This window comes from Lepisma saccharinum, chromosome 2, assembly GCF_977018435.1.
Source record: "Lepisma saccharinum chromosome 2, izLepSacc3.1, whole genome shotgun sequence".
In the NCBI taxonomy this organism is placed as follows: domain Eukaryota; kingdom Metazoa; phylum Arthropoda; class Insecta; order Zygentoma; family Lepismatidae; genus Lepisma; species Lepisma saccharinum.
This window is the reverse complement of record NC_139230.1, coordinates 144,809,141-144,836,274: the sequence shown is the minus strand read 5'-3', so window position 1 is coordinate 144,836,274 and position 27,134 is coordinate 144,809,141. Positions and strand designations below refer to the sequence as shown.

Below are 27,134 nucleotides of genomic sequence, written 5' to 3'. Positions count from 1 at the left end.
TCTCCAGCAAAGAAGTGTCCAAAATGTTCAAAAAAAAAGTCTTCAAAAGGAAAGGCTTCAAAAATAATGTCTTCAGAAATAACGTCTCCAAAAAGCACACTTCCTCCATTACCTTAGTAAGTATGCTAGAAAGTATTTGAACATTTGAGCTATGATTTGAGGGGCTAGGAAGTAAAACTTGATAACCCACACTCCATTCAAATTTTAGTTAACAGAATTTATTTGCTGCCTAGTCTTAAGTTACTGTACTATAGTGAATGAAGTTCCTTCAGTAGCCACCAGTTATAGCCAGATATGCATGAGAACATCTGGGTAACCCATTAGTTAAGTACAATGTAATCAATGTACATTCACCTGCGTTTTTCTCAGTTTCCTACTTTTGGTTTTACTCCTGTAAGCTTCTTGAATTTGTCTTTATTTGTTTTAATATTTGTAGGATTATTTTTCCAACTAATCTAATTTCCGAAAGTTTTGCACAAGTTTTGTATTATCTGCTTTGATTGACTTCAAAATTCACATAATCGTATAAATGCATTTCGTAATACCAGCCTGGATTTTTTTTCTTTAAATTTCTGTTAAGGAGTATGAGTTGTCATTTTTTGGTTCTGAGAAATATGATGTTCAAGATAGCGTGTCGGAGTGAAATTTTAATTTTTTTATTGAATCTAATTTCCACTTGTTTTCACATTCGAAAAACATGTTTGTTACCATGACCGCACAAGTGTTTGTAATGCAAACAGGGTTGTAAGGTTACATACTTATAATAGAAAACATAAAGTTTAAAGTCATGAATGCAAAACAGATTCACACACTGTACGCTAATGAATTTGTAGAAAATTCTACACTTATTAACTGGAAAACATGAAAAGGTTAGGTTTCGTCAGTTTTTTTTTTAAGGCTTCATTGCAAGTTGTATCTTAACAAAATATGTGTGCTTCCATCGTGACTGCACATTCATATAAAATGTTTTTTTTTTTTTAAATTGCGAGATACTGCAAACTTGGTCATTAAAGAAAGAAAAAGGCACCACAGTACATGTTCTGTTCAAACCTCTCATAAGTCATAGAACATGTAGTCAGTGCCCACAGGTTAATAGTTTTATTTCATGTAATTAATACTGCAGCTGCTTATTTACACTTCATCATCATGTAAAATGAAGAGTCAAAATTTTAGTGCTTAAGTACAATCCTTCAAATTGAAGGGAAAAAGTAGTGTGTTTTAAAATTTTTACATTGAGACACTAGGGTTGCTTTTATTTTACAAGTGGCATCAGTCGATAGTTCTTATGATATGAAATGATGTACTTAAAAATGAATTATTCCACATTGTGGTACAGTTATTGTTTTTAGTGACTTATGTGTTCAAATGACTATCAAATGCTGTAACTCTGCTAAAACATTTGAAAATGGTCTTCAATACATGAACAGAAAATGTCTGAAATAGTTTCAAAAAATTAAGGTTGCTTTTGGAATGAACATATTGCATTATCATGTGACATTTAAACATCTTTGAATTTGCAATGGGAATAGATAATTATAAGTACACATGAAATATTAATGCCAGTAGAGTAGAGGTGGCGAATGTGGAATGTTCGGCAAAAGTGGAAAACCATGATATTTACAACTACATACATCTACCATCTTTCGGGGTAGTTTGGAAATATCAGATGGTGTGTACAAATGGTAGCGCTGATGCAACCTACGCCGTCCACTGTGAATCTTGGAGGGAATGGACTTTTTTTCGTTACCGTTGTTTTGTACACACAAAGCAAACACAAGGTAAGATTTCTGCAAGTGTTCTATTTATAATTCTCCACCAATGTCGTAGCTAAATAAGCATTATCAATTAGGTATCCTGGAAGTTTCCGTTCCTATCTCATATAAGATAAAAGAAGAAAAATAGTTGGCGGGTAATCTGGAAAAGGTGTGTGGTTAATGTGGAAATTCCACATTACACTCTCTTTCTCAGTCCTTGATACATCTTTTGAAAATCACATTTTTATAGTTTTATGACTTTCTGCATGCAGTTATAAGGTACAGCTAAATGACAGAGAATGTTTATCATCATGTTGTCAGGTGAGTGTGTGTGTGTGTGTGTGTGTATGTGTGAGTAAATGTTTTTCCTTGCATAGACCTAAAGTATTCCTTCCGATCTAATTTTCAAAATTATATTCTTGTAACAATTTGTGCTAGGATGGTCTATTAGTCTATGGGAAATAAAATGTCTATTTATAGGTTATACGTATTTGCCCTGTGTGTGACATAAATACTGGTATTTAACATTCGCCTGCCTATTGAAAAAGTTTGAAATTATGTTTCAAAGCACTAATGAACAGCTTCATTTAAATGCATAAATAAATTGCTCAGCCCGTAATTCAAGATAAATTACGATTGTGCTGTTAATATAAACATTATTAATAGTCTATTCATGGTCATGGGGTGGGGCGTTCTAGAGGTCCAAGACACTCTCCAATTACGAGGGTAATGTGGAATACTGTATTCCACATTACCCTCTACTTTCATTTAGTTTACATTTAGCACTTTATTAAATAATGTTTTATTCTTCAAAAGCACATTAGGGGAAGTTGTGGCAGAACAGGGAACTTAACATAAAAGGCAATATAAGGGCACTTATAATGATGAGAGAATACTGAAACAGAATGGAATATATTATTTTATGTCTTAGTTACAAAAACACCAGTAGTTGCGGTATATTTGTCCAAACATAAACATCTAGACTCTTTTTTTTTTTTTCGAAAGTAGTGTTTTTTTGGTTTTCACTTGAACACATGGGGCACAATTTGGTACTCAGATTTAAGGTTGGCATAACTCACATACATACACATATTCGTCGTCACTATCGACACCTGCACATGTGTTATGTGACCACCTGTTGCACTGCATACACGCAATCCATCCCTCGTTGGACTGGGTATACCATTCATCATAATAAAGACATGCGGCCTCCGCTGATGAACTAGTGCTCAATCTCTTCCCGTTTTCTGTTGTCACCTCTGCTGAATGAATGGGGTACTATCCCGTTCCACCCCGATTCACATATAGGAACTGCACATGATGTCAGCGAAAATTGGCCACAAGGGATTACACACTATAGTCACTAAAACATGCCACATATATGCTACTGTCAAACTATAATTAGAACTTATACATTCTTTGTGTTACTGTTGTGCTTACCTTGAGATTTTTTGATGCTGATATTGCAACTCGCTTCGAAAACAGGGAGAAAACAGAACAAAGATTCACACGTGCCACATTTCTTCTGTAGCACCGACGACACTTTATCCTCTGATGGACAGGGAGTAAAGACTTCGTTTCCAGTGGCGTAGCATTATAGTATGCCCGTACGCCCGGCGTTCCCCGATTTAAAATGTCAAAAATGTGTAAATGCTGTAAATATAAAGTTAAACTTGACTAATTTCATATATGTTTGACCTTCATGGCATTGAAATAGCTATTTTTTGCAATTCGCTTGCAATGCTCCAGTAATAACACTCGTTCCAGGATTTTTTTTCAATGCCTTTCCTGGCCAGACGCCGGGCAGGTTCAGCGTAAAGGTCTCTATATTCCTTGGTGTCTATCTGGAGGGAAAGCTTGGATCTCTACAGCACGCGTGCAAATGATCTCTCGTATGGCAGCGTACGGAGCAGAGGGCTACGTGATTGGTTCATGTGACCCTTCATGCTTCTGAAGCAGACGACAGCTTTCAAATTTCTACCCGGTTCTTTGCGCTCATGCAACTCGTGCTATGTGATGCTACAATATGCAATATCGACTGACGTAACTTTACCAAACTCATATATACCACTTCATAATGGCCACTGCATTTTATAATTTATCTCACGAACAGCGATGTGCATTAGAAACTTGAAGATCAACACAGTTTTTGTCAAATTAGTTGGTGAAGTCTTCGTGGTAGAAGTTCAGACTGTGGCTGATCTACCACTTAACCCTCAAAACTATTCTTTATTATTATTATTATTATTATTATTATTATTATTATTATTAGTTTGTTAGTATCTGTCAATGGAAATGTTTAGCATTCATTTGAAAACTCTTAACATCGAATGATCTCTGGACAAAATTATTTCAAAATGTTTATCAACATTCTCAAGATGTAATAAACAGTGGTCTGAATTACTAATCGGCACTGTTACGTCAGTTGAGTTGAATCATCCACCCACCTCCGTGTCAGAGTGTTTTGCACAGTGCGCCAAGATGACAGAGGTCCTTGATTCAAATCCCGGAATGAGTACGGGTGTTCTGTGATTCATATATGCAATTAACCAAGAGTGGTAGAAAAGCGAAGTAAAATAAACCAAATCAATCAGTAGTTGGATCATCCACAACAATGACGTCTACTGTTATTCAGAGGCGCTTGTGATTCAGGTAGGTTTTTTAATGACTTGCGTCATGCAGAAAGGTATAAAAAAAGAAAAGGTATAAAACACCAGAGTTCAAAATATCTGTACCCAGTGGAGGCACAAGTGGTTCGGATCCCACTTTAAACTGTAGGTCCAGTCCCAATTAGCCTTACTGTGCATAAAGTGGACTTAAAACACCAACTCAAACCAAACCAAACTCAAAATATCTCTGGCTTAGTGAGGCATCTAATTTTCTAGCTAAAAAAACATGCATGGATGATGTTTTATTGAAAACCCAGCTGACTTCAGGCAAATAATACCTGGGGCGACTAATACCATCAGTAAATTATTAAGCAAGAAAGGGCCAACCCTTCCTTTGGATTTGGCGTTCCCACCCGAAATGTCCATGCTACGCCACTGTTCGTTTCATAATGCTTCTGCTAGGCTGCAGCAGCATAACGTGGAAATAGGGGGTACCCCGTTCCACCCTGCTTTCCCGTTCCGACCCAACTTCCCATAATTATTTCAAATATTCTAAGAGTGTTTTCAAAAAAGAAATGTGTATTGTACTTTTTTGTTGAATTTTCATATCAAAATGTGCAATATTAAAGTAATTACAGTTAAAAACAAAAATGCTTTTCGACATTTGCCTCCTCTACTCTACATGTTATGTGCCTGGAGCAGAAACATAAATGAAAGTAAGTTCCACTGATGTATAGTGTGCATAGATTGTGTATGGTTAGTGAGTGTGAGTGTATGCATTTTTTCCATTTTTGTCTTCTGATGTTTTCCCTCTGCCGACATACACACACCGGGACACACGTCTTAAAAAAGGAGAATGCCAAAAAGGATACTCCTGGTATTGCTTTCACCATCAACATTGGAGTGTGATATATCATAGCATTTTGAAGTGATTATGTCAATAGATTTTACTAAGTATATTTCCATGTATTTGGATAATATTATTATTATTTGTGTGGTTGTAGGAAGAACCATACACTCTAATTTTGGCATGTGACTTTCTGCCATCCATTGACTTTTTGTGATCATGGAAATGGTCAGTTTTTCACCCTTTTAAATGAATAAAACATTAAAATGCTGACCAACGCAAAATTTATTGTATATAAAAATATACACTAGAAATGTAACGTAATAATTTATTGTGTATCTTTGTCTGAAGAAGACCGTGTTAGAGGGTCAAAACATTACGTTTTTACTGTATATTTTTTATATACAATAAATTTTGCCTTGGTCAGCATTTTAATGTTTTATTAACATGGAAACAAGGCTCAACAGTGTTGCCACTGTTTTATATGAAATACATATCTGTATGTAGCATATGTATAGATAATGATACCGAGTACCACAAATAAGCCTGGCAACAAGGTGTGCCTTCGTGAAAATTACATTGATTTCTTCTTTATTAGTACATAGATTTCGATGTTTTATGCAACATCCTCTTTGCTTTAATGTGTAGATGAAATGATTGGCTCTTAAATTTAGCAGCATCCATGAGATGCTTCACATCCTGGATTAGTTTTTTTCATCATGAAATATCATTGTATGCACACACACAAACCCCAAAAAATGTGAAGATGTTAAAAGCATTTAGCCTAACCTCCCTAATGCAGCAAAAATGATCACATCTCAAAGACAATCATCATATACGTACATTCATATATAATTGGTTTGATTATGCAAAGCTAATACAAATATGAAGAAGACATACCTGATCATCAAATTATTGGGGAGACATTGTGTATGATAAATATATTTTTTTCTGGATTATTTATTGAGTTACTCCAAGTTTGACACTCGCTATTAATTTCCGCATGCTTGCAACTAGAAAGAACATAACATGCAGTGCAGTGTATATCTTAACTTTTAGATTGTGAACCCACGGCTGCTGGGAATGACACAGATGACACCAATATTAGTGCTATTTGTGCATAAACATATGCCATTTAGCTTTTTTGAGCTACCCTGCCATTGCACTTTAATATATTAATCATTTTTTTCTTGCCCATGATGCAACAGCCCATAAGGGCCAGGGCCTACCTACTGACTTCTGTCCTCATTCCCATATGCCACAGCAGAGGTAGAATTCATCTAATCAGTTACAAGGTGACCAGTAGCCATGACGATGAACCCCCTCTTGTTGAAGGTTTCCATGACCAAGTTTCACTACTCATTTGTAGCTCCCCAATTTCCTCACGATGGTGGGTGGCCATCACTCCCATACACTGGCCAAAATCTCTGGAGAAAAGTTGTTAAGCTTCCCCCTTGCACTTGAACCAGCATGCATCCCATAGTCCGAGCCCAGTGTGTGACACCTTAGATTGCATGGCCACAGTGTTAGACAGTATATTAATTATTAGCTACTTTCAGAAACTTATGACTTATACTATCTGGAAGTTTTATGAAACATAGTTTTAATAGGTTTGGTTGATTGAATTTTTTAAAATTTAAAATTTTGGGTGCATCAGCACTTAGGCTATTTTGCACCCATCACATTATACAGGGTTCAGCCCCTTACCTTATAAAATAGCATAATTGCAATGTTGTGTTACTAAAATCTTAAATTATTCTGACTTTTGTTAAAAGCTGGGGCTGTAAAGAGGCACTCAGCATACATAAGGACAAAAACAGGAAAACACACACAAAATTATAATGGCCATAGTGCCAGTGGACAGAGCCTCCTTCGTCTGCAAAATACACTCCAATGTGTACTATGTGGGAGTGAGGGATTGGTTGATTGATTATTTTACTTAACTTACCTCCCACATTTGGCTAATTGTGAAGGTGAGGATGAGTGATGATATGATGAAATTGATGAAGCGACACTCACAAAAAAAACCATGGCTGGGTCGGGATTCGAACATGGGACCCCTGGCAATGTAACATGCTGGGCTAATCACTTTTCAATGGAGATCAGCAGTTTTAATAGGGATTTAAATCAGAAACATGTAACTTTTGTGAAAGTAAGGTTTGAATAGTCACTCAATCTTGGTCAATCTTAGGGTAACAAAATGACAAACTAAATTCTCTAAGGACACAAATATGTTGGAAATGCCACCAGAAAACTTTGGCTGTGAACAGCTCCATTGAAAATATGTATTGAAGATTTCATCAATTTCAAAAATATCAGAACAATGCAACAACTTCATGGTCACTATCATCTCCCATGCCCCAATTCTCCACTACAAGAATACATTGTTTCAGCTGCAGGAATAATGGCACCAGCAGCATAATTTGTTCCAATACAGGATTGCTAAGGTCAACAGCATTACCACTGTCTACACCCAATACTTGTGATAATACTTTTGTTATATTAGCTAATATGATACAACTTGGTTTTGAATAAATTTCTGATTTTTTATTAACACTTCAGTGGTCACACAGACAAGTATCATTGATCAATGCCCAACATGCTCTTACCCACATCTTATTACAGCATTGACACCGGAAAGTATCAAATTCATTTGATCTGAAACCTGGTGTGCTTTTTATCCAATTTATTCATATTACAAGATGAGCATCTGGTCGTGCTGCAAGGTTATCAAACAAAGTGTAAGAAATAAATACAACCTTTCATACTGGAGTGACATAACAAGCTGCACCTGTCACTTCAACTTAGCAGTTTTCATAATAGTGTGCTTTGAGTCATCTATGTTGGTCATGCATATGCAGTGAATATATTTTTATAGACTGGAAGGATAGTGCCTATTATTGGTTGATTGAATTATTCGCAATAAGGCTAATCAGGACTGGACCTACAGTTTAAAATGGAATACAAACCACTATGTGCCTCCACCAGGTATTGAACCTGGGACCCCTTTATTACAAGATGACGATGCTACCAATGCACCATCAAGGAGGCTCTATTACAGTGTGCAATTGGTGCTTTTGTCACTTGTCACTTTGCTTTAAAACATCCATGTCTTTTATTGCTTATTTCTAGAGGCATGCATATTTCTTTTCTGACAAAAATGCGAAATGACACATTGTAATATTCATTTTTCATGTGTTTGAAAGGTATGAGTTGCATTTTCCTACTATATATTGTTACGAAATAATGCGAAAAGAACTGCCAAATGCAAAATAAACTCTTAAACAAGAAATTTACTGACATGGAGCTTTGAAGTCTGAATTATCCTGTGAGTTTCAGGAATCCCAGATAATTAATTAATTCTGCTTTAAATATTTGAGAAGCAAAAATGAGCTATTTTACACAAGAATGAATTTAATTATCTAATAACTACATATATTAACTATTAGAAGGGAAATGTTTCTTTAAGTGCATTGTTAGCTGTACCTACAGCATCATGCCTCATCCATGACAGAGAGGTCAGCATCACTCTCTGTGAAGCCAGAGGATCTGGGTTCAAACCTTGGTCAAGGTTAGAATATAAAATTTCAATTTGTTCCATGATCCATTTTAATTGTGTGTCACTAACCATGATTGTCACAATTAAACCAACAAGTAGAAAAGTGATATAAGTAACCAGAATGAGTCCAAGAGGAATAGTTTATAATAGGACATATTTCTGCATGAATGGATTATACAGTAATTATGGCTTAACAGCTGCTTGCAAATCACTCCCAGTATTGGAAAATTTTTTAAACAAGCACAAGCACCTGAGAAAAGTAAAGTGATGAAATATCCAAGTGTAGATTAAATTAAATGTGGAAACATTTTTTAAAATAAAATCAGAATCAGATGCAGGAGTTTTGAAGGAATATTTTGTGGATATGCACTTTGGAAGGCAATTCCCGGATGGAGACTGTTGTATAGGAGAAATGTATTGAAAGGCAGGTCCTAGATCCTGGATGGGCACAGAACCAAAGACAATTGAAAAATGTATTGCAACTGTGGTGTTGATTGATTGAATTGCTTTATTTTACATCGCTTCTTGTGCCACTTTTGGCTAATGTGCGAAGATGAGGATTAGTGATAATATGATAAAATTGATGAATGGACACTCACAAACATCCATGCCCAGGCCAGGATTCGAACCCGGGACCCCTGGCATCGTAGCATGATGTGCTAACCACTCTGCTATGGTGGCCGGCACAACTGTGGTGTTTTAGAACTAATATCATTTGAAGTGAAAAAAGCAATAATCCTCCACACAGCAATAATATTTCCCAACAAACATTCCCTTGAGGTAGAAGAAATGAGAGAAGAGCAGAAAAGAGGGGAAAACAGATGAAGTGGTCCTCTTTTCTTCAGGTAGTTTTGCTTCCCATCGGAAGCAGGAAATCTGAACACAACTGACAGGGTCTTTGATTTGTCTTGTCAGTCTGACTTTTATGGTGGCCAGAATGATTCTATTCTTTTTTCTTTTTGCCCATTTTAATCTTTTAATGTCTTAATTCCTGTACATCTTTGAAGAAGGAACTTCAAACATTGGAAGGAAAATCTACCACCTATAAGTACACTTTTTTAATATTTATGGACATGTTGTATTTTTTTGCTTTAATATATATATATATATATATATATATATATATATATATATATATATATATATATATATATATATATTTCATGTGTGTGTATCAATTGAATTCTGCTAGAAGAATTTGTGGACAGCGATACTCTCATTTTCAGCTATGGTGAAGAATGGGTAGGAGGATATGTCTTTACAGAGTTGAAGCCCAAAGAACCAAAGATCACTTACCTTACAGAGTACTACGAGGATTATGATTCATGGTTAGTAATTCTAATCCTTTTGTAATTTGGCTCACTATTGTAATCGCTAAATGCATCAGTGTAGCAGTAGAAGGAGCTATATATTTCTGTTGCAATTGAGTAGAGCGTATTGCTGTCTCATTTTTCACACATGCTACTTATGCTTAAATTATGTACTGCTATCATGGGATTTCTCATACTACAGTCCTCTACTCTTCCCCTGAGCCCCTCTATTTGAGATACATTATTGCTATACTTGCATTCCTGTTCAAAATAAATGAACTTAAAGAATGACAGGCTTAGAAATGACATGCATATTCTATCTTGAACACTTGTGCTTTGTGATGTGGGGTGACCTATGTACTTGGGGTAACAACTGATTATGGGTAATCTTTAAATCATCACGCACCCCCTTCCCCTATGCCCACACACCCAAATGCATAGATTGCAATGTTTCAGTACAGAATAAAGAATTTAGGAAGTGATAATGTAGCATGAAACCTGCATTTTATATATCTCTATCCATATCTGCAAATACCTGAATCCTCTATGAAAGAGTCCTCCTGAATCCTCATGCAAGTACACAGACAGAGAGAGAGAGAGAGAAAGGCAAGTAATTTTAGGAAAGTGCTCTCTGAAAATAATGGACACATTGAATTCAAATTCCAAGTTGAGTATGCATGTTCATGACTGCCCCTCATCACTACCATGAGTTCGTTATCCATTTTTATTATCACATCACAATTGAAATTAATAGAAACAGAAAAGTGTGTAAAATGGCAAGAATGCAAATTAGCACAGCAAAAAAACTGTGCAGTTTTCACTGGAACATTATTCCATTAATTTACCACAGACCAAGTACAGTACACCACCCCCTCACCACCACACAAACATATATTTCAGATTGTTAGGCTTATCAAAATGTATTGATCAGCTCTTGAACTTGTGGGCAAGAAATTAGTGTATTTAAATATAATACTTACTATTAATATGAACAAGAAATGTTTTTGTCATGTTTTACTTTATTATAAATACATTCAGTGGTGAAGCACGGCCTTAAGGAGGAGGCAAGCAATGCAGTACTCCAAGAAAAAAGGGTGGTGGTAAATAAATTATACAGTCCATTGCCCCAGTTTTCCTAGAAAAGAAAGAACCTTTCATATTATAATAATAATATACCCTCCAACTCCTCACTCAACGGCCATGCTTCTTATTTCAAAAGCCTTGGTCATGTTATTCACATAATAAAATAAAATACTTGCTATAACTTACAGCTTCCTGTTCACAATTTAAAATCTCCATGCTTGATTTGGTAAATTCGCAACACACCAAACAAAAGAGAACACTCACTTTAACCATATGTTCTTCCCACACAAATGGAAGATGCTCCAAAACTAACAGAAAAGTGATACCAAGCTTGTTAAAAAAATTATTGTTCATGGGAGAGCAAAAGAACTGAACTTGAAGCTTAACATTAAATTAAGCTTTGGAATCATAGGTTATTACAACAGGATGGAAATGCACTGGTTCATTTTTTTAATAATGTATAAGGTTAATATGAGTGTTGTGGCCGCGGTGGCTCAGTCGGTAATGCGTCTGACTACCATGCTCAAGGTACCGAATTCGATCCCCGGCCGGTTCAAATCCGGGAACGTTTCTAACATTGGAAGCTGCCCCGGCACCCACCCAGCATCAAATGACATGGGTACCTGGAGGTAAAGGTGGTTAGGGGCGTGATGCTGATCACATCACCCCCACTCATGACCAGATCAAGAAAGTGTTACCCCCACACCCCCTATATGACTTCATGGCATGGTGCTAAGCACAGGGGAGCACTTTACCTTTTTTATATGTGTCTGACAGCAAAGACACAGTGTAGCTGTCAAATCCTTGTCTTGCCAAAAACCTCATCAGGCCAGGGCTGTACAGAGAGTGGTCCAAGATCTCTCACCTGAAGTGATGCAAAAGGCTCGCGTGTACTCAGCTGTATGGGGTTGTGAACATTCGTTTGGACTTCCGTGAATTGCCTGCTCCATCGTCTGACCATACTATCACTCATGACATCTGGTCTGCACACCTCACACGATTGCTGCTGGTTCTCTGCCAAATTCTGAGCATACAAAAATCTGATTACTACACGTAGGCTACATCACAGTCGGTAGGAGACTGTATGAGAGCTGCAATCTTTAATCTTGAACTGCCGTAAAATGGCTGCATTGCGACTGTACCAGATTACATGCCACTTCTTCCTGCCTGCATGTATGTGTAGCTCTCCGGCCACTAGTGCTGCATACAAGTACAATTTTAGCTTCTTTCAAGATGCCCCTCGCATATGAACTTTCAGAAGCTGTTATTAACATAATGTTCCTATTTTAATGTTTGATTAGCTAAATCTGGCACCTATACAATGCAATTCTATAAATTGCTTGTGTTAAATACCTACATACCCTTCTCGTGAACAATAATGGTATAACTGCATGTTGTCAGTTTCACAGTACTTCACTTGGATATACTGTACTGAAGCAGAAATCCTATTGATAATGTAGGGAAATATGACACTTTTTTTTGTACAATTCAATTTTTCCACTTACATGCAAGAGTTAAGTTGTTTGCTTTACAGAGAAAAATGAGTCCACACTCATTGTTCTTGCTATCAGAGAGTTCCAAACCTCAGTGGAAATATCAACGTATAATACCGACAATGTATAACGAGACTGATAAATTACAAAATGTACAATTTCTTAGTCAATCACTCTTCACTCTAATCTCATTTAGTCGTAACTTTAAAAATAATCAAGTATTTTATTTTAAACTTACTGCGTATGATAAAATTCAGTAATCCTTCACTAGCTTGTGTATTGTAATAATTTTCCAAATTCACTTGCAGTTTGAATTCAAATCATGGACAATAGAGAAATTAAGTAAATTTCATTGAAGATAATATTGGTACTTAACAAATCCATACCTGGATCTGTATCAGTTTATTATTTCCATTTGCAAAAACATCGATTTAGTTTAGTTTTTAATTGTCAGGGAAAAATTTAAATTTTGTCCTGGAAAACCTGGAAAAGTCAGGGAATTTAATTTCTGCTTGTTTGTAGCCACCCTGAATGTATAATGTGGGAAAATGTAAAATCTGGGAATGTGAAATCAGGGTTCCACTGCAATTGCTAGTATTCACATACATGCATGCACACACACAAACATGTAGTGATATAGAGAAAACAATGTCTTATAATTTTAGGATAGATAGTTACAAGTGGTAACAATAAAATAAATATCTCTGCATGTTTCACCAAATTAACATTTTAATAAAGCTGTGAGTATTATCAATGGTGAACATGCCATATTCTCAGGGGTTGTGAACACTACCTGTGTCCAGAAGGCAGGTTTCAGCTGATGTTGAACATTTTTATGAAGATGCAGGATTTAAAAGGAGGATAAAGTGTTATACTATATTCGATTATAGAGTGCCTTTCACAGCTGATGTGGTCCTGGAGTGACAGCTAGCGTGGCTGGATGTAAGAGTGCATCTACATTAGACCCACAGCTCTACACTGATCTTGGCACTGGATGTGTCAGTGCTTCAGTATCCAGATAGCTGGTGTCCAGTTTGCATGTGTTTTTTTTCTGCAGTCTAATATTGCCACGCTATCCACACAATTTAAAATAGTGAATTTGTATGTATGACTCTTATGTTATTACGAAATCTTGTAGGGAAGTTAGAATGCGTTTTCCAGCAGAATTCCCAGATGTTCCTGTTTCACACAGAAACAGTATTTGGATACTTGTGAACAAATTTATGAAACAGGGTATGTTCTTGATAAGAAGCAAAGGGTAAAATGACATGTGTTTACTGAGGAGAAAGTAGACAACGTTGGAGCATGATTGAAACATACTCCTCGAAAATACCTCCAGCACACAGTGATCCAGAATGCCAAAAAAATCTGCAAAAATCAAGAGCTCGCATTTTGACCCCTAAATCAATGTAAATGTGTAAGATTAGCACACATCTTTCATCACCTTAAATAGGCATGTGGGGGTAAATTTGACCCCATTAATATAAAATATTATTTGTAATGAAGTAAGATTCATATGAACCAAAGAGAACTTTTATGCAATTAAATTTACTATTTTCAAGAACTTAAAATAGTTTTTGAATGTAGAAAAGGATTGCAATTAATGTTTCAAAGTTGATATGGACAGACTTTACATTTTGAACATTACAAAATCTTTCCTTGCAATAGTTAAATAAAATGATAATAATTAGGAAAGTGCGAAATAAGAAATAATAAAAATATTTCTTTTGTTGAGTATACACTTCAAATATTGTGTAAATTTAACAATACCCACTTTCTAAAAAAAATACAAATATATTTTTTAGTACATTTTCCCTTGAAAAAATTGAAGTTCCAATACATATCAATTTTCAAATTGTCATTTGTTTTTCACAACTAACTAAATGGGACCACTGTATTATTTTTCTAGATCATAAATTATGTCGCATAAATTTGTTTTGTTTTTTAACTTCATCTTCATCAGTCAATTTGGCATTTCTTTCCTTTACAAATTCTCCCTGTATAATTTCTTTGTACGTATTGGTATTTTCCACAATGATTCTCACATCTATGAAAAGTGAAAAGTCTTGACATCAGATTTGGCATTTTTTACAGTTGCACATGGTCCAAGAAGCTGTAAAATAATGTTCATAATACTTGTGCGAACATGAGCAGGAAATTTTGTTCCAATGAGTTATTTTGCCTTTTCCCAGGAAATACTTTCCATCTTCCTCCGGGCTATCATTCTCTTCATCACGATTTGTGTTAGAATTAGTATCACGTTCTACATCATGACTTGATTTCGGAGTAAATTCTTCATTTTGAATCACTTCAGAAGAACTAGGTTCTAAACTTCCTCCAACAGCCGCTGTATACACTCCTGCTGTCTTTCATACTCCGAGCTTTTCAACGATTTCTTAGAAAAATTAAACATCCACTTTAAAACACGGTCACACAACACAGAACAAGTAAAGACTGTTAAATTATTTCACTCACGAAGCACAGTAAGCAAAAATTCTAAAAAATTAACATCAAACAATAACATATGTTACCAGGCGCGTGGTTGTAAATTTGACCTCCACCAACTTTGGAACAGTTTTGCTTTCTGCAGTTACACAAACTATGAAGAAAGTGATCTTGACATTTGAATCAGGCTGTTTTAGGAAGGTACTAGATAATCTAGCACCGTGGACAACCAACAAGTGTCTGGGCATTAGAAAATACCTACCTGGAGGTCAAATTTACAACCTCATGCCTAGTTAAGGGTTTAGGAAAAAATCAACACTTCGGGTCCACACAATTGACATGAGATTGATTATTTAGATTTTTATACGAAAAGTATAATTTTGACCTATTTCAATACACACTTGTAGCCACAGTAATACTAAACAATACACTTAGAAGACTGAAATACATTCCCCAAAATAAATTAAATAATAATAAAAATAAAAATATTAACAATTATAATAATAATATAAATAGTTTGGCTGATTTTTATCAGATACATAAAGACCCCACCCCAGTATTCGATCCTATGTCAAATAAATAAAAAAAAAATGTTATAACATCAAGTCCAGGGCCCACCTTTTCTCTGAAACACTTGTCCATCTGTGAGACTATTAGCATGTTAGTCAAGTGACTAAATATTATGTACGCGTACATACCAACATCCTTGCTTGTAAGAATTTTTCTTTTTCTTAGCTAAAATTTAATTATGAAATTCACTTTTGCCACATAATATTGCTAAAAATTTAATAATGTTATTGGCATAATTTCCAGGTTTGTTAATTAGATTTTGAAAAGTGTAATTCAAAATGTTTGGGAACTCAAGATACCCAGACTCCAAAATGGTAATAGCTGGTGTGGACTTAAAATTTCAATCAATAAGGCCACTCATATCAGCCAATACCAATTTATCAGTATTGGTTAAGCTTTAATGAGAATGTATATAACTGTTAGAGGCTATTAAAATCCAAAGTCTGCTAGAAGATTCTTCCCAGAAATGTAAACATGGATTCAAAGGGGAGGGCATGATGACATCGAAGTCATAATGAGTGTGGGTAATGATGACAGTGATGATGTTGCCTCATAGACAGTGAATCGGGGTCATGGTAAGATAAATATTTAATTTGTGTTGTTATTATTGTTTTGCTTTAGTTCGCAAAATATTTTTTCTCCATAATTATCAAAACCAAGTTGATAATTTGCAATGAGAGTGCTACACATAGGAACATATAGGTACAGTTTTCAACCCTCCTGTCTTGGCTTCTAAGTGGGGCCACCAAATTAGAAATTTCTTGAAAAGTTTTTTTGATTTTCTTCTTCGTCTACTACTGGATAAAGATAAAAATAATTTTTCTGGTATAGACCTATAGCCTGCTTCATGCTGAACAAAACAAGGTATTTTTCGTAACTCTATCATTCATAGTTTCTGAGATATTAATTTTTATTTAAAGCATTGCAGGAATTAAAATGTCCTGCTGAAAACATGATGGACATTAGTACGAATACTGGGAAAATAGCCTGGGCATCTAAGGGATAAATTGACTTTTGACCTCCACCATATTTTTTGGGCCCTTTTTCATGCCAACTAATATACCTCCATTTTGATGTATTGTGATCAGCTGATAACAATGATGCTGGTGTCAGAAATTACCTATTGAAATTTAACCACCAAAACCAACCAACATTTTTCTGACGTTTCTTGTGGGACACAAAAATGGCTTCCAATGATTTTGTGTAGTGTAATTGTTGCATAAATTGTTTAAAATACATTTTCATTTAATTATGTGCAAATATTCTGTTGCAAAAGTGAACTTCATAATTAAATATCAGCTTTTATGTCATGGGACTTTAGATGTGGTAAACTATTATTATACACATGAAAAGTGCTAATGTATCCCTGTATTACATGTCCAGATAGTAAATGCTCGGTGGTTGTGGCCAAATCTGGAACTAACGTTGGTATGAGAAATTATTTGCAACATATAAAAATACCACTTTGCATTTACAATACATGAGTACATGAGATATGTCACATTAGAGTAGACGGAAGAGAATAAGTTACCACAGAAGTGTAGTTCTGAGTTGCAGACCTCAAGTCTATTTCAGCTTGTAAAAACAAACTAGTGAGAAACAGCAGATATGTTAACCAAGATTGCAAGATTGCTGATGGCTCTTAAGACAAAATTTCAACTTGGTTTGATGAAGTGGGAAAGTGGTAACAAGCTGGCCCAGTTATATGAATATCGCAGGTTAAAATCTCTTGTAGAACAGACTTTTTATTTAGTAGAATTATTGCAGTACGATGCCATCCTTGGTTGATTTGCAGCAGCTTGCCCTGGAATTTGTAAACAAGGAATATGGATTGTTGTGTTTTTTACTATTTAAAAAAAAACAATCCACTTATATTTTACCAGACAGTTGTGCCACAAAGAATTAATATTTTTCACCAATATCCCTGTTCACCCTATTGCCTCCTGTACGAAGTAATCAGTATTGGAGAAGCTATATGGAAAAAGAGTTTTCAGATTCTCTCTCATTTTCTTTCAGATGTAGTTGTTTTTCTAAACAGCTACAATTTTTTTCTTTCTGCCACCCTTATAGAATTCATTATTTGGATGCAACTCCCAGAAAAAAGAATAGTATCTTAGTTTCAAAAAGCTTGAAGTAAAAATGGTGTGTTCAGTCACACATTTGACCTTAAAATTTTTCATATTTGAAATTTTGCTTGCAACGCTACCATCAACTGAGTATTTACTATGTGGACATATAGTACCTGTTCATATATTTGATTAATTTCAGTGACCACTGTCACCATCCACATTGGAACTTGTAGTAGTTCAACAACAGGTACACAGATATGTTAGCACTTATCATGTATGTATAAATATTAGCTATTTTAATATCCCAATTAATGCATGTAATTCTTTGAATATTTTAAACATATCTTAGGTTGATGTGGTAAAATTGGATTTGTAATACAGGGTGTCCGGCTTAAAAGTATAATAAAAGAAAAATTAATAACTTGAGAAGTAATTGAGATATTTATTGGCGGTTTGCTTCTACAAGTATATTAACTCAAAAGGTTTTTTTACGTATGCTTGCGGCAGTTAGTACCGCGTGCACATGCACGTAACTGCACGTAACTGCTTTGATCACGTAAACGCGTGCGTCAGTAGCTATGTGGACTCCACAGCAGAAGGTGTTCTGTGTGCTTTCTCTCGCGGAACTAAAGTCTGTTACACTGGTACAACGTCGTTTTCGGCGTGAATATGGACTGCGACCAACCGACGATATTCCCAGTTACATTTCAATCAAGAAGTGGGACAAGCAGCTTCGGAAAACTGGAAGTTTGCTTTTGATGTCGGGCCGCCATGCCAAGCACGCAGTTCCAGAGGCTATCGTTGAATTAATCCGAGCGTCCTTCCAGCAGAAACCTCGTAAGTCAATCCGACAAGCAAGTAGGCAGTTACAGTTACCTCATTCGACAGTACACGATGTCGTCCATAAAAGGTTGCACCTATGGGCATACAAAATGCAGCTTCATCACAAATTCAAGGCCGAGGACAGGCAACGACGGAAGAACTTTGCGGAGACAAATCTGGCAAACATTGATGAAAATGAGGCATTCCTCGATTTCATCTGTTTCTCAGATGAGGCTACATTTCACACTTCTGGCAAGGTAAACACGCACAATTGCCGCATATGGGGAAGTGACCCCCCCCCCACCACATAGTGATGGAGTGGGAACGTGACTCTCCGAGAGTGACTGTGTGGTGTGTATTGTTGAAGGACAGGGTTATAGGCCCATTCTTCTTCGCGGAGCCTACAGTTAATGCAAGAACGTACATTAACATGTTGGAGCTGTATGTTGTGCCACAACTTCCTCGTGAAGTGATCTTTCAACAAGATGGCGCACCATGCCATTTTGCGAACATTGTGAGGGATTTCTTGGATCATGAGTTCCCAGATTGCTGGATTGGGAGATGTAGTCCATGGATTGCTTGGCCCCCTAGAAGCCCAGACATTACGCCACTTGATTTTTTTCTGTGGGGGTTTATCAAGAATCAAGTGTACCAGACACCAGTTCGTGATCTACCAGATCTACACCATCGCATTCGTGCAGCTATCGCTAATGTTTACACCTGCAATGCTGCAAAACACTTGGAGAGAAGTGGAATACAGATTAGATGTCTGTCGCGCCACTAATGGTGCACATATCGAGGTGTATTAGGTATGTAAAAAAACATTTTGTGTTAACATACTTGTAGAAGCAAACCGCCAATAAATATCTCAATTACTTCTCAAGTTATTAATTTTTCTTTTATTATACTTTTAAGGCGGACACCCTGTATTAACATAATATGAAGATAATATACAGGGTGTTCTGTTCAAACCTCCCACATTTCAATTCATCATTACTAAAAGGTTCTGAAACATAATGGAATGTGAGTGGTACTAGATGAAAGAGAAACTCAAAGAATTTTATTGCTTGAAGCATACTCTATGTGTACACCGTTTGTAGCACGAATAATATCCAATCTGAGAACCTCTCGAATGTTTATTAACACTTGCAGTTGCCAAAAACTTTGCACGCCATGCCTTAATGGTTTTCCCATCAGGTGCTTCACCTCCATATTCTCTCCGATAATTTCTTTGCACTGCAATGATTGATTTGGTCTCTACATACCAGAATACAGAATGTGCGCACTGCTGCAGATTCGCAAATTGTGCTTTATGTGATTGTGGCGCTGCATTGTGTGCACTTGGAGGTCAGTCAATAAAATTCTTTGATTTTCTCTTTCGTCTAGTATCACTCACATTCCATTATGTTTCATAACCTTTTAGCAATGATGAATTGAAATGTTGGAGGTTTGAATGGAACACACTGTATATGAATATAATATTAACCTGTGTAACAAAAGAGGAAATTTGTTGCTTGGAGATTCCTCAGTTGATTCAGCACTAATTGTGTGTGGCATTACTGCTTTTGGAGTGACAACAAACACACCAACATGATTCATGTGTTTCACATACCCAGAAAACTTACATGTAACTGAGAAAAATTAAAATACATGAGAAGTGTCTGCATATCTGGGTTAAATTGGAACCAATACTCTCAAATACCAATATGTCAGTACCTGTAATATAAAACAATCATAAATTTGTGACGATAATAGAATTCACAGAAATTTATCTCGATAGAAAAATGAACTAGATGTACACTTTCCAAGTTGGTTTGAGTTGTTTTATGTTCACTTTATGCACAGGTAGGCTAATCAGAATTGGACTTGTAGTTTAAAGTGAGATGTGCCTCCACTGGGTATTGAACCCGGGACTCCTTGATTACAAGGGAACTATGTTACCACTCTCATAAGATGGTATTCCAGTGCATTTTTCAAAACTGCAGTGCAGTCTTGTGAGCACCATTCAATATAAAGTAATGATAATCATTTAACATGTGTGTTTCAATGTCTTATATCATGTTGAATCCTCTGGGTAGCATTGTGGAGCAATAGAGTGAATGTGGAGAAGATAGAAAAGTGTGTGTATGTTTTAATACAAATAATTGTTTTCTGTTTCAGGGCCAAAAATAGATTTGTTGAAGGTTTTGAAAATAGACATACTCTGTATGCAGATGTACAGGAAGACCTACACCAACCTTCAGTGGAGCATGTGAAGTACAGCATGAAAGGCCCCTTCAATTTTGGTTTGAAATCAAAGCGCAAGAATGACAGGCCTTTGAGGTATATTGATATTGAATTTGACAGCCAGTGCCAGGTATGTGCTTTTTTACTTTTAACACTACTACTACTGATAATAATATAAATAAATGATTTTCATTGCATTCTATACACCATAAAATGTTACTGACATTGGAAGAAGTAACTTGGAGGTGGCTTAAGTTGTGATCAGTTGTTTCTTCACATATTTTTAATTGAGCAATGAAATATTATATAATTAACAGTATTATTGCACTTATTATTAATTAATTATAACTTTTTATTAATTTTACCTCAGTAGACAAGAACAGTAAACAGAGTTTTAATAGATCCTTACCAATTGGATAGTGTGTGTGGGAGGAGAGAGGTGGCAGGCAATTCAAGCTTTTATCTTCGCTTCTTGCTTTCCATAAACTATTTTGGAGATATAGGTTTTACATATATGTTTAGTTTGCATCACAGATTAATTGATATTGTATGTTCGTGATGAGCCAAAAGTTGTAGGAAAGCGAAGTAAAATTAACCAAATTAATCAGTCAATCGATAATTGATATTATAAACTTCCGTTTGTTGAAAGTGTTCCATCCATATGCATCCAGTCTTACCATAATTACTGTCACAAGGTTTTGAATGGAATAACATCAGGCACTTTAATATATAATAATACCCCATGCATATGTGTTACATTTGTATATTGTGTACACAAAGCATTAATCATTGTTCAAAATTACCACCTTTGACCTGCACACATGCTATAAGACTCTGTTGCCACTCATTGATTTCGCCTTGTAATCAAAGGGTCCCGGGTTCGATACCCGGTGGAGGCACATGACACAGTGGTTCGGATCCCACTTTAAACCAGTCCTGATTAGCCTTACTGTGCATAAAGTGGACTTAAAACACCAACTCAAACCAAACGAAACCACTCATTGATTGAATTACACACTGAATCCACAAGGAAATCTCCCATCGCTTTCATGAGATAGTGCTTCAAATGGGCAATACTTGGGTGTCTCTTTTTGCAAGCCATGTCTTGAACCATGGACCACACAATTTTAAGTCCATAGATTTCAGGTGTGGACTATCAGATGGCCAATGTGAGAAGGAAATGAAATTGGGCCCATTTGTTTGATTGATTAATTGATTGATTGATTTGGTCTACTTTATGCACAGTAAGGCTAATCGGGACTGGACCTACAGTTTAAAGTGGGATGAGAACCACTATGTGCCTCCACCGGGTATCGAACCCAGGACCCCTTGATTACAAGGCGACAACATTGGGCACATTTGTCTCAAGCCACTGCTGAGTAGCTCAAGCCTTATAAGCAGATGCAGAAAGAATACTACTGAAAGTTCCAATCCCTACCATGAAAGAGAGTGTTGCAGAGATCCTTAACCATTGTCTCCAGGACTGTATCCTGGTACACTCTGACTGATGTCCCCCCACTCCCTCCCCTTTATGGAGCTCGTTGATGCCATCATAACTCACCCCAACCACATCATGATTGAAGCAGGATGGCTCGTCACGATTAGCCAAAAGTGGCAGAAAGGCAACACTAAATACCAAAAATTAAAATCAAATTGAAGCTGAATGTTGACCCTCACACTAGCTTCTTCTGAACTTGTGCAATAGGCTACACCCAGTCATTTTGCAAGTTTTAAGTTTCTTTACTTCTGCATGAGCAATAATTTGTGCAATGAGTTTGGTATTACTTTTCCGTTAGTTTGAAGCTTTCTTGAATGATCTTCTATTCACAGTTGTGAGAAGAATGCATGGTTGAAGTGCATATTCTCTTTTGTTTGTAGTGTTGTGAATTTACCAATAAGTAAGCAACAGTTAATTGCAAAATAGCTTTTTCTCTTATAAGTGGAGAATATTGACTCACGAAACGTTTCTTTTCCACTCACATTTTATGTTTGTGCATATTTTAATATCTTCATCCTGTGTCTCTGACTTGATTGTAACAGACACTCATACTTGTCATCTGACACACTTGAAGATACATTTACTCGGGAGAACATGTGTGGAGGGGATTTGACAACAAATTTCTTTCTTTGTTTACCCTTTTGCATATACGTGTTTGTTTGGATTTCTCCCCCACCCTTATCTGTGCTGGACATGTGGGAGATGATATGGCCAGCCAAAAAAAATTAACAGTGGCCTTTTACCATTTAAAAGACACAGTTCAGTTTCATCTGCGACGTTTTTGACCATGCATGCTTTCTCGTGTTATAGATTTAACAATCAATTATTATTGGATTTTTCCCTATAATTATGAACCTGGAAGAAGATAATCAAATTCATAGGCTTCAAGAAGGAGGAAAAACGTGATGAAAGAGCTTGGAAGACAATTTGAAAGAGTAAGATGACACCTCTTTAGCGATGAAGAATGTAAATCAGATAAAGAATGAAAATACATCCACTGTTCACTGTATGTCTGCCATGAACACACAGTTTTTAATGTGTAGAATGTCCAAATGGAAATCTTGATGGTGATGAAGTGGATGTAAAGTAAAGTAAAGAAATGAAATACATATAGAAAAAAAATAAGAACAAGTGGTAAATGTAGAAAATATACTATTTGGTCTAGGAATTAATTCGTGCGCCTGGACAAGAGATGGAGTAACGAGCATATCGTCCCACAGTTCCGTGTATCCACACATGCGTTGAAAACTCCTGTCAGCTTGCATCGTTCGTAGTATAGGGCAGTTGATTTACGTGTCAACAACAGCATTTTGTAGTCAACTGAACATGGTGCAGTTCGTGCCAGATAAAGTGTTTTTGCGGGGTGTTCTGCTTCATTACTTTAACATGCAGAAAAGTGCTACCGAAAGTCATCGTATTTTGTTGGAAGTGTATCGTGACCATGCGCTAGCTGAGCGAACGTGTCAGAAGTGGTTTGCGCGGTTTACGTGTGGTGATTTCGGCCTGGAAGACCAGGAGCGACCTGGACAGCCAAAAAAATTTGAAGACGAAGAATTGAGAGCATTGCTGGATCAGTATTCATGTCAAACGCAGGAAGAACTTGCAGAAGCATTAGGTGTTGATCAAACAACTGTTTCCAAATGCCTCAAAGACATGAGAATGATTCAAAAGATGTCACATTGGGTTCCACATGAATTGAAAGACAGAGACGTTGAAAGACAAAAAAACATTTGCGAATTGCTGCTTCAAAGACAGAAAAGAAAGGGGGTTTTGCATCGCATTGTTACTGGCGATGAGAAGTGGATCCATTACGAGAACCCGAAACGAAAAAAGGCCTGGGTGAAGCCAGGTGAAGCCAGGTGAACCAGGTCCATCACAACTGAAACGAGATATTCACTGTGCAAAGGTTATGCTGTGCATATAGTGGGATATGAAAGGTGTGGTGTACTATGAGCTGCTGCAACCGGGTGAAACTATTAATGGAGAACGTTATCGACGACAATTAATGCATTTGAAGCAAGCTCTGGCCAGGAAACGACCAGAATGGGAGAACAGACATGATAACGCTCGCCCACATGTTGCAAAACCGGTCAAAACCTATTTAGAAAATGTCGGATGGGAAGTTTTACCCCACCCGCCATATTCACCAGACGTTGCTCCTTCGGACTACTACTTGTTCAATTGCATGAACAACGATTTGATTGGACAGCGGTTCACTTCTTCAGAAGATATCGAAAAATGGGTCTCTGACTGGATCGCTTCAAAGGATGAGGACTTCTTTCACCACGGAATCCGTAACTTGCCTGACAGATGGACGGAAGTGGTGGCTCGCGATGGACAATATTTTTCTTTAGGTATTTATGTATTTTGTGTTTGCACTACAGCTTCAATGTGTGCGTAAGAACTGCACGAATTAATTCCTAGACCAAATACAATTGTAAATACCTTTTACTTTCATAATTTTGTTCTCTCTAAAACCTTTGTATCAAATTAAGTAAAATTATGTTTGTTTCATAAATACATTGTATTCTTACAATATAATGAACAAGAACAATCACCTATTTAACTTTTGTAAAATCATGTTTCTTTTGTCTACTATATTCTTACAAAAATAGAGAACAAAACATTTTCTTTAAAAAGTGTATTAAACTTTTGAAAACTCTCACCAGTTTTATTTATTGCATTAAAAATAATATATATATATATATATATATATATATATATATATATATATATATATATATATATATATATATATATAGATATATATATATATAGATATACAAAAGAAAGAAGGAATCAAAAAAATACAAGCAAACTAATGTTGAAATATGACTAAACAAACCCAATAGACCTAAATATTCAAGTGCAGTCATTTTGACCATATGCGCCTCCTCGAATAAGATATTGCCATGCATGTTCTCCCTGGATAAATAATATTGATTTTATAAAATGTGTATATTTTATTCTTACAGCGTATTTCAGAATTTGTCTTCAGGAACAGATTCACACATTGGATAAAGGTGTTTGTGAAAGTGTACGAGCCACAGAAGGTGTATGTGGATCATGAGCTTTATCCTGGTGTGGACTCTATGTATGTATTTCGACCATCCCGATGGAGACTGAGTATTCCAAAGAAAGTCCTCATGGAATCACCATTTTATGAACAGGATGGTTGTCAGTGTATCAAAGTTAGTGCATCTGAGGTAAGTTTATGTATACACAGCTTCACTTGTTTTTATTTCATTGTATACTACACAAAATATTCTTCTTTGTAGCTGATCAGTGGTGATTTATTCATTTTTAATTTTTGGACTTTTAACCACTGTGTTAATTTTAAAATACCAATGTTTTGGAGGCTGAATCTGCCTCCGTCTGCAGGGTAACGTGTAGTCTGTCAAATCATATGGTGTCTATAAATGGTTGCCCTGGAGGATTATTCTCTGTGGCCAAGGTTCCACCTCATCTGTCGGTCACAAGGACCTCTATGTACATGAAGTTGCCATGGAGGATTATCAGTGGCCCAGGCTCCACTTTGTCAGGTGGCCACGTCAAGACCTATTTTTGTATGTAGGTTGCCAGGGCAACATAGAGGTTCTTGTGACTGACAGCCGAGTTGGAGCCTTGGCACCGAGAATAATCCTCCAGGGCAAACATTTATAGACACCATATGATTTAACAGACTACACGCTACCCTGAAGATGGAGGCAGATGCAGCCTCTGAAACATTGGTATTTTAAAATTAACACAGTGGTTAAAAGTCCTAAAAGTAAGAATACACAAAACATGTAAAATGACTTGAAGTGTTGTCATTCAACAGGTGTAACAACATGTTTACATTCTGGGAAGAACCTTCTAGCAGAGTTCAGATTTTATTGGCCTCTAACAGTTATATACATTCTCATTAAAGCTCAACCAATACTGATAAATTTGTATTGGCTGATACGAGTGGCATTATTGATTGAATTTTAATCATCCACACCAGCTATTACCTTTTTGTAGTCTGGGTATCTTGAGTTCGCAAACATTTTGAATTACGCTTTTCAAAATCTAATAAACAAACTTGGAAATTATGTCAATAACTTTATTATATTCTTTACCAATATTGTGTGGCAAATGTGCATTTCATAATTAAATTTTATCTATGAAAAAGAAACAATCTTACAAGCAAGGGCGTTGGTATGTACATAATATTTAGTCACTTGACTAATATACTAAAAGTCTCACAGATGGACAAGTGTTTCAGAGAAAAGGTGGGCCCGGAACTTGATGTTATAACATATTATTTATTTGGCATCAGATCAAATACTGGGGTGGGATCTTTATGTATCAAATAAGAATCAGCCAAAATAGATAAACTTAATAATGCATATTTTGACATGCTTTACCAATTTTATATTTTTACAACATAATTCTTCAATTTTCTCATAATAAGACATATTTCTGTATAATTTCGTAATTGTCTTTCATATAATTGGTTATTTCATATTTTTTTCCTTTGTTACTTTAGTGCAATGGATAAATTATATTATCAATGGAAGGATAAGGAAATTAGAGATGAAAGAATTGAGAACAGATGCAGTATTTTCTTACCAATTAGTACAGAACAGTAATACAAACCTTTTTTTTTATCCCATTGACAATTAATAGCCATGCGAACATTATTGATGCGAAATGTTTTTCATCATTGTTGTGCAGGCGCAAGAACCACCAGGCAGGAAGTAAACAAGTTTCAATTGTTCTAATTTATTTACCTTTTTTCCACTTCTCACAGCAATTAGTCACAAGTACAGATAAATTTGGTACATTACAGCCCTCACTCTATCAGCAATCGAGTATGGGAGTTTGA

At 36.1% G+C, this 27,134-nt stretch overlaps 1 protein-coding gene across 1 annotated transcript; it reads left to right on the top strand.

Moving 5' to 3' along the window:
* On the top strand, nucleotides 1–27,134 carry LOC145983689 (uncharacterized). The gene is made up of 5 exons (XM_083116744.1): nucleotides 1–116; nucleotides 9,996–10,097; nucleotides 20,722–20,917; nucleotides 25,261–25,491; nucleotides 27,060–27,134. Exons 1-5 carry the CDS (start codon nucleotides 67–69, stop codon nucleotides 27,132–27,134), a joined length of 654 nt encoding a protein of 217 aa, XP_082972870.1. The 5' UTR covers nucleotides 1–66.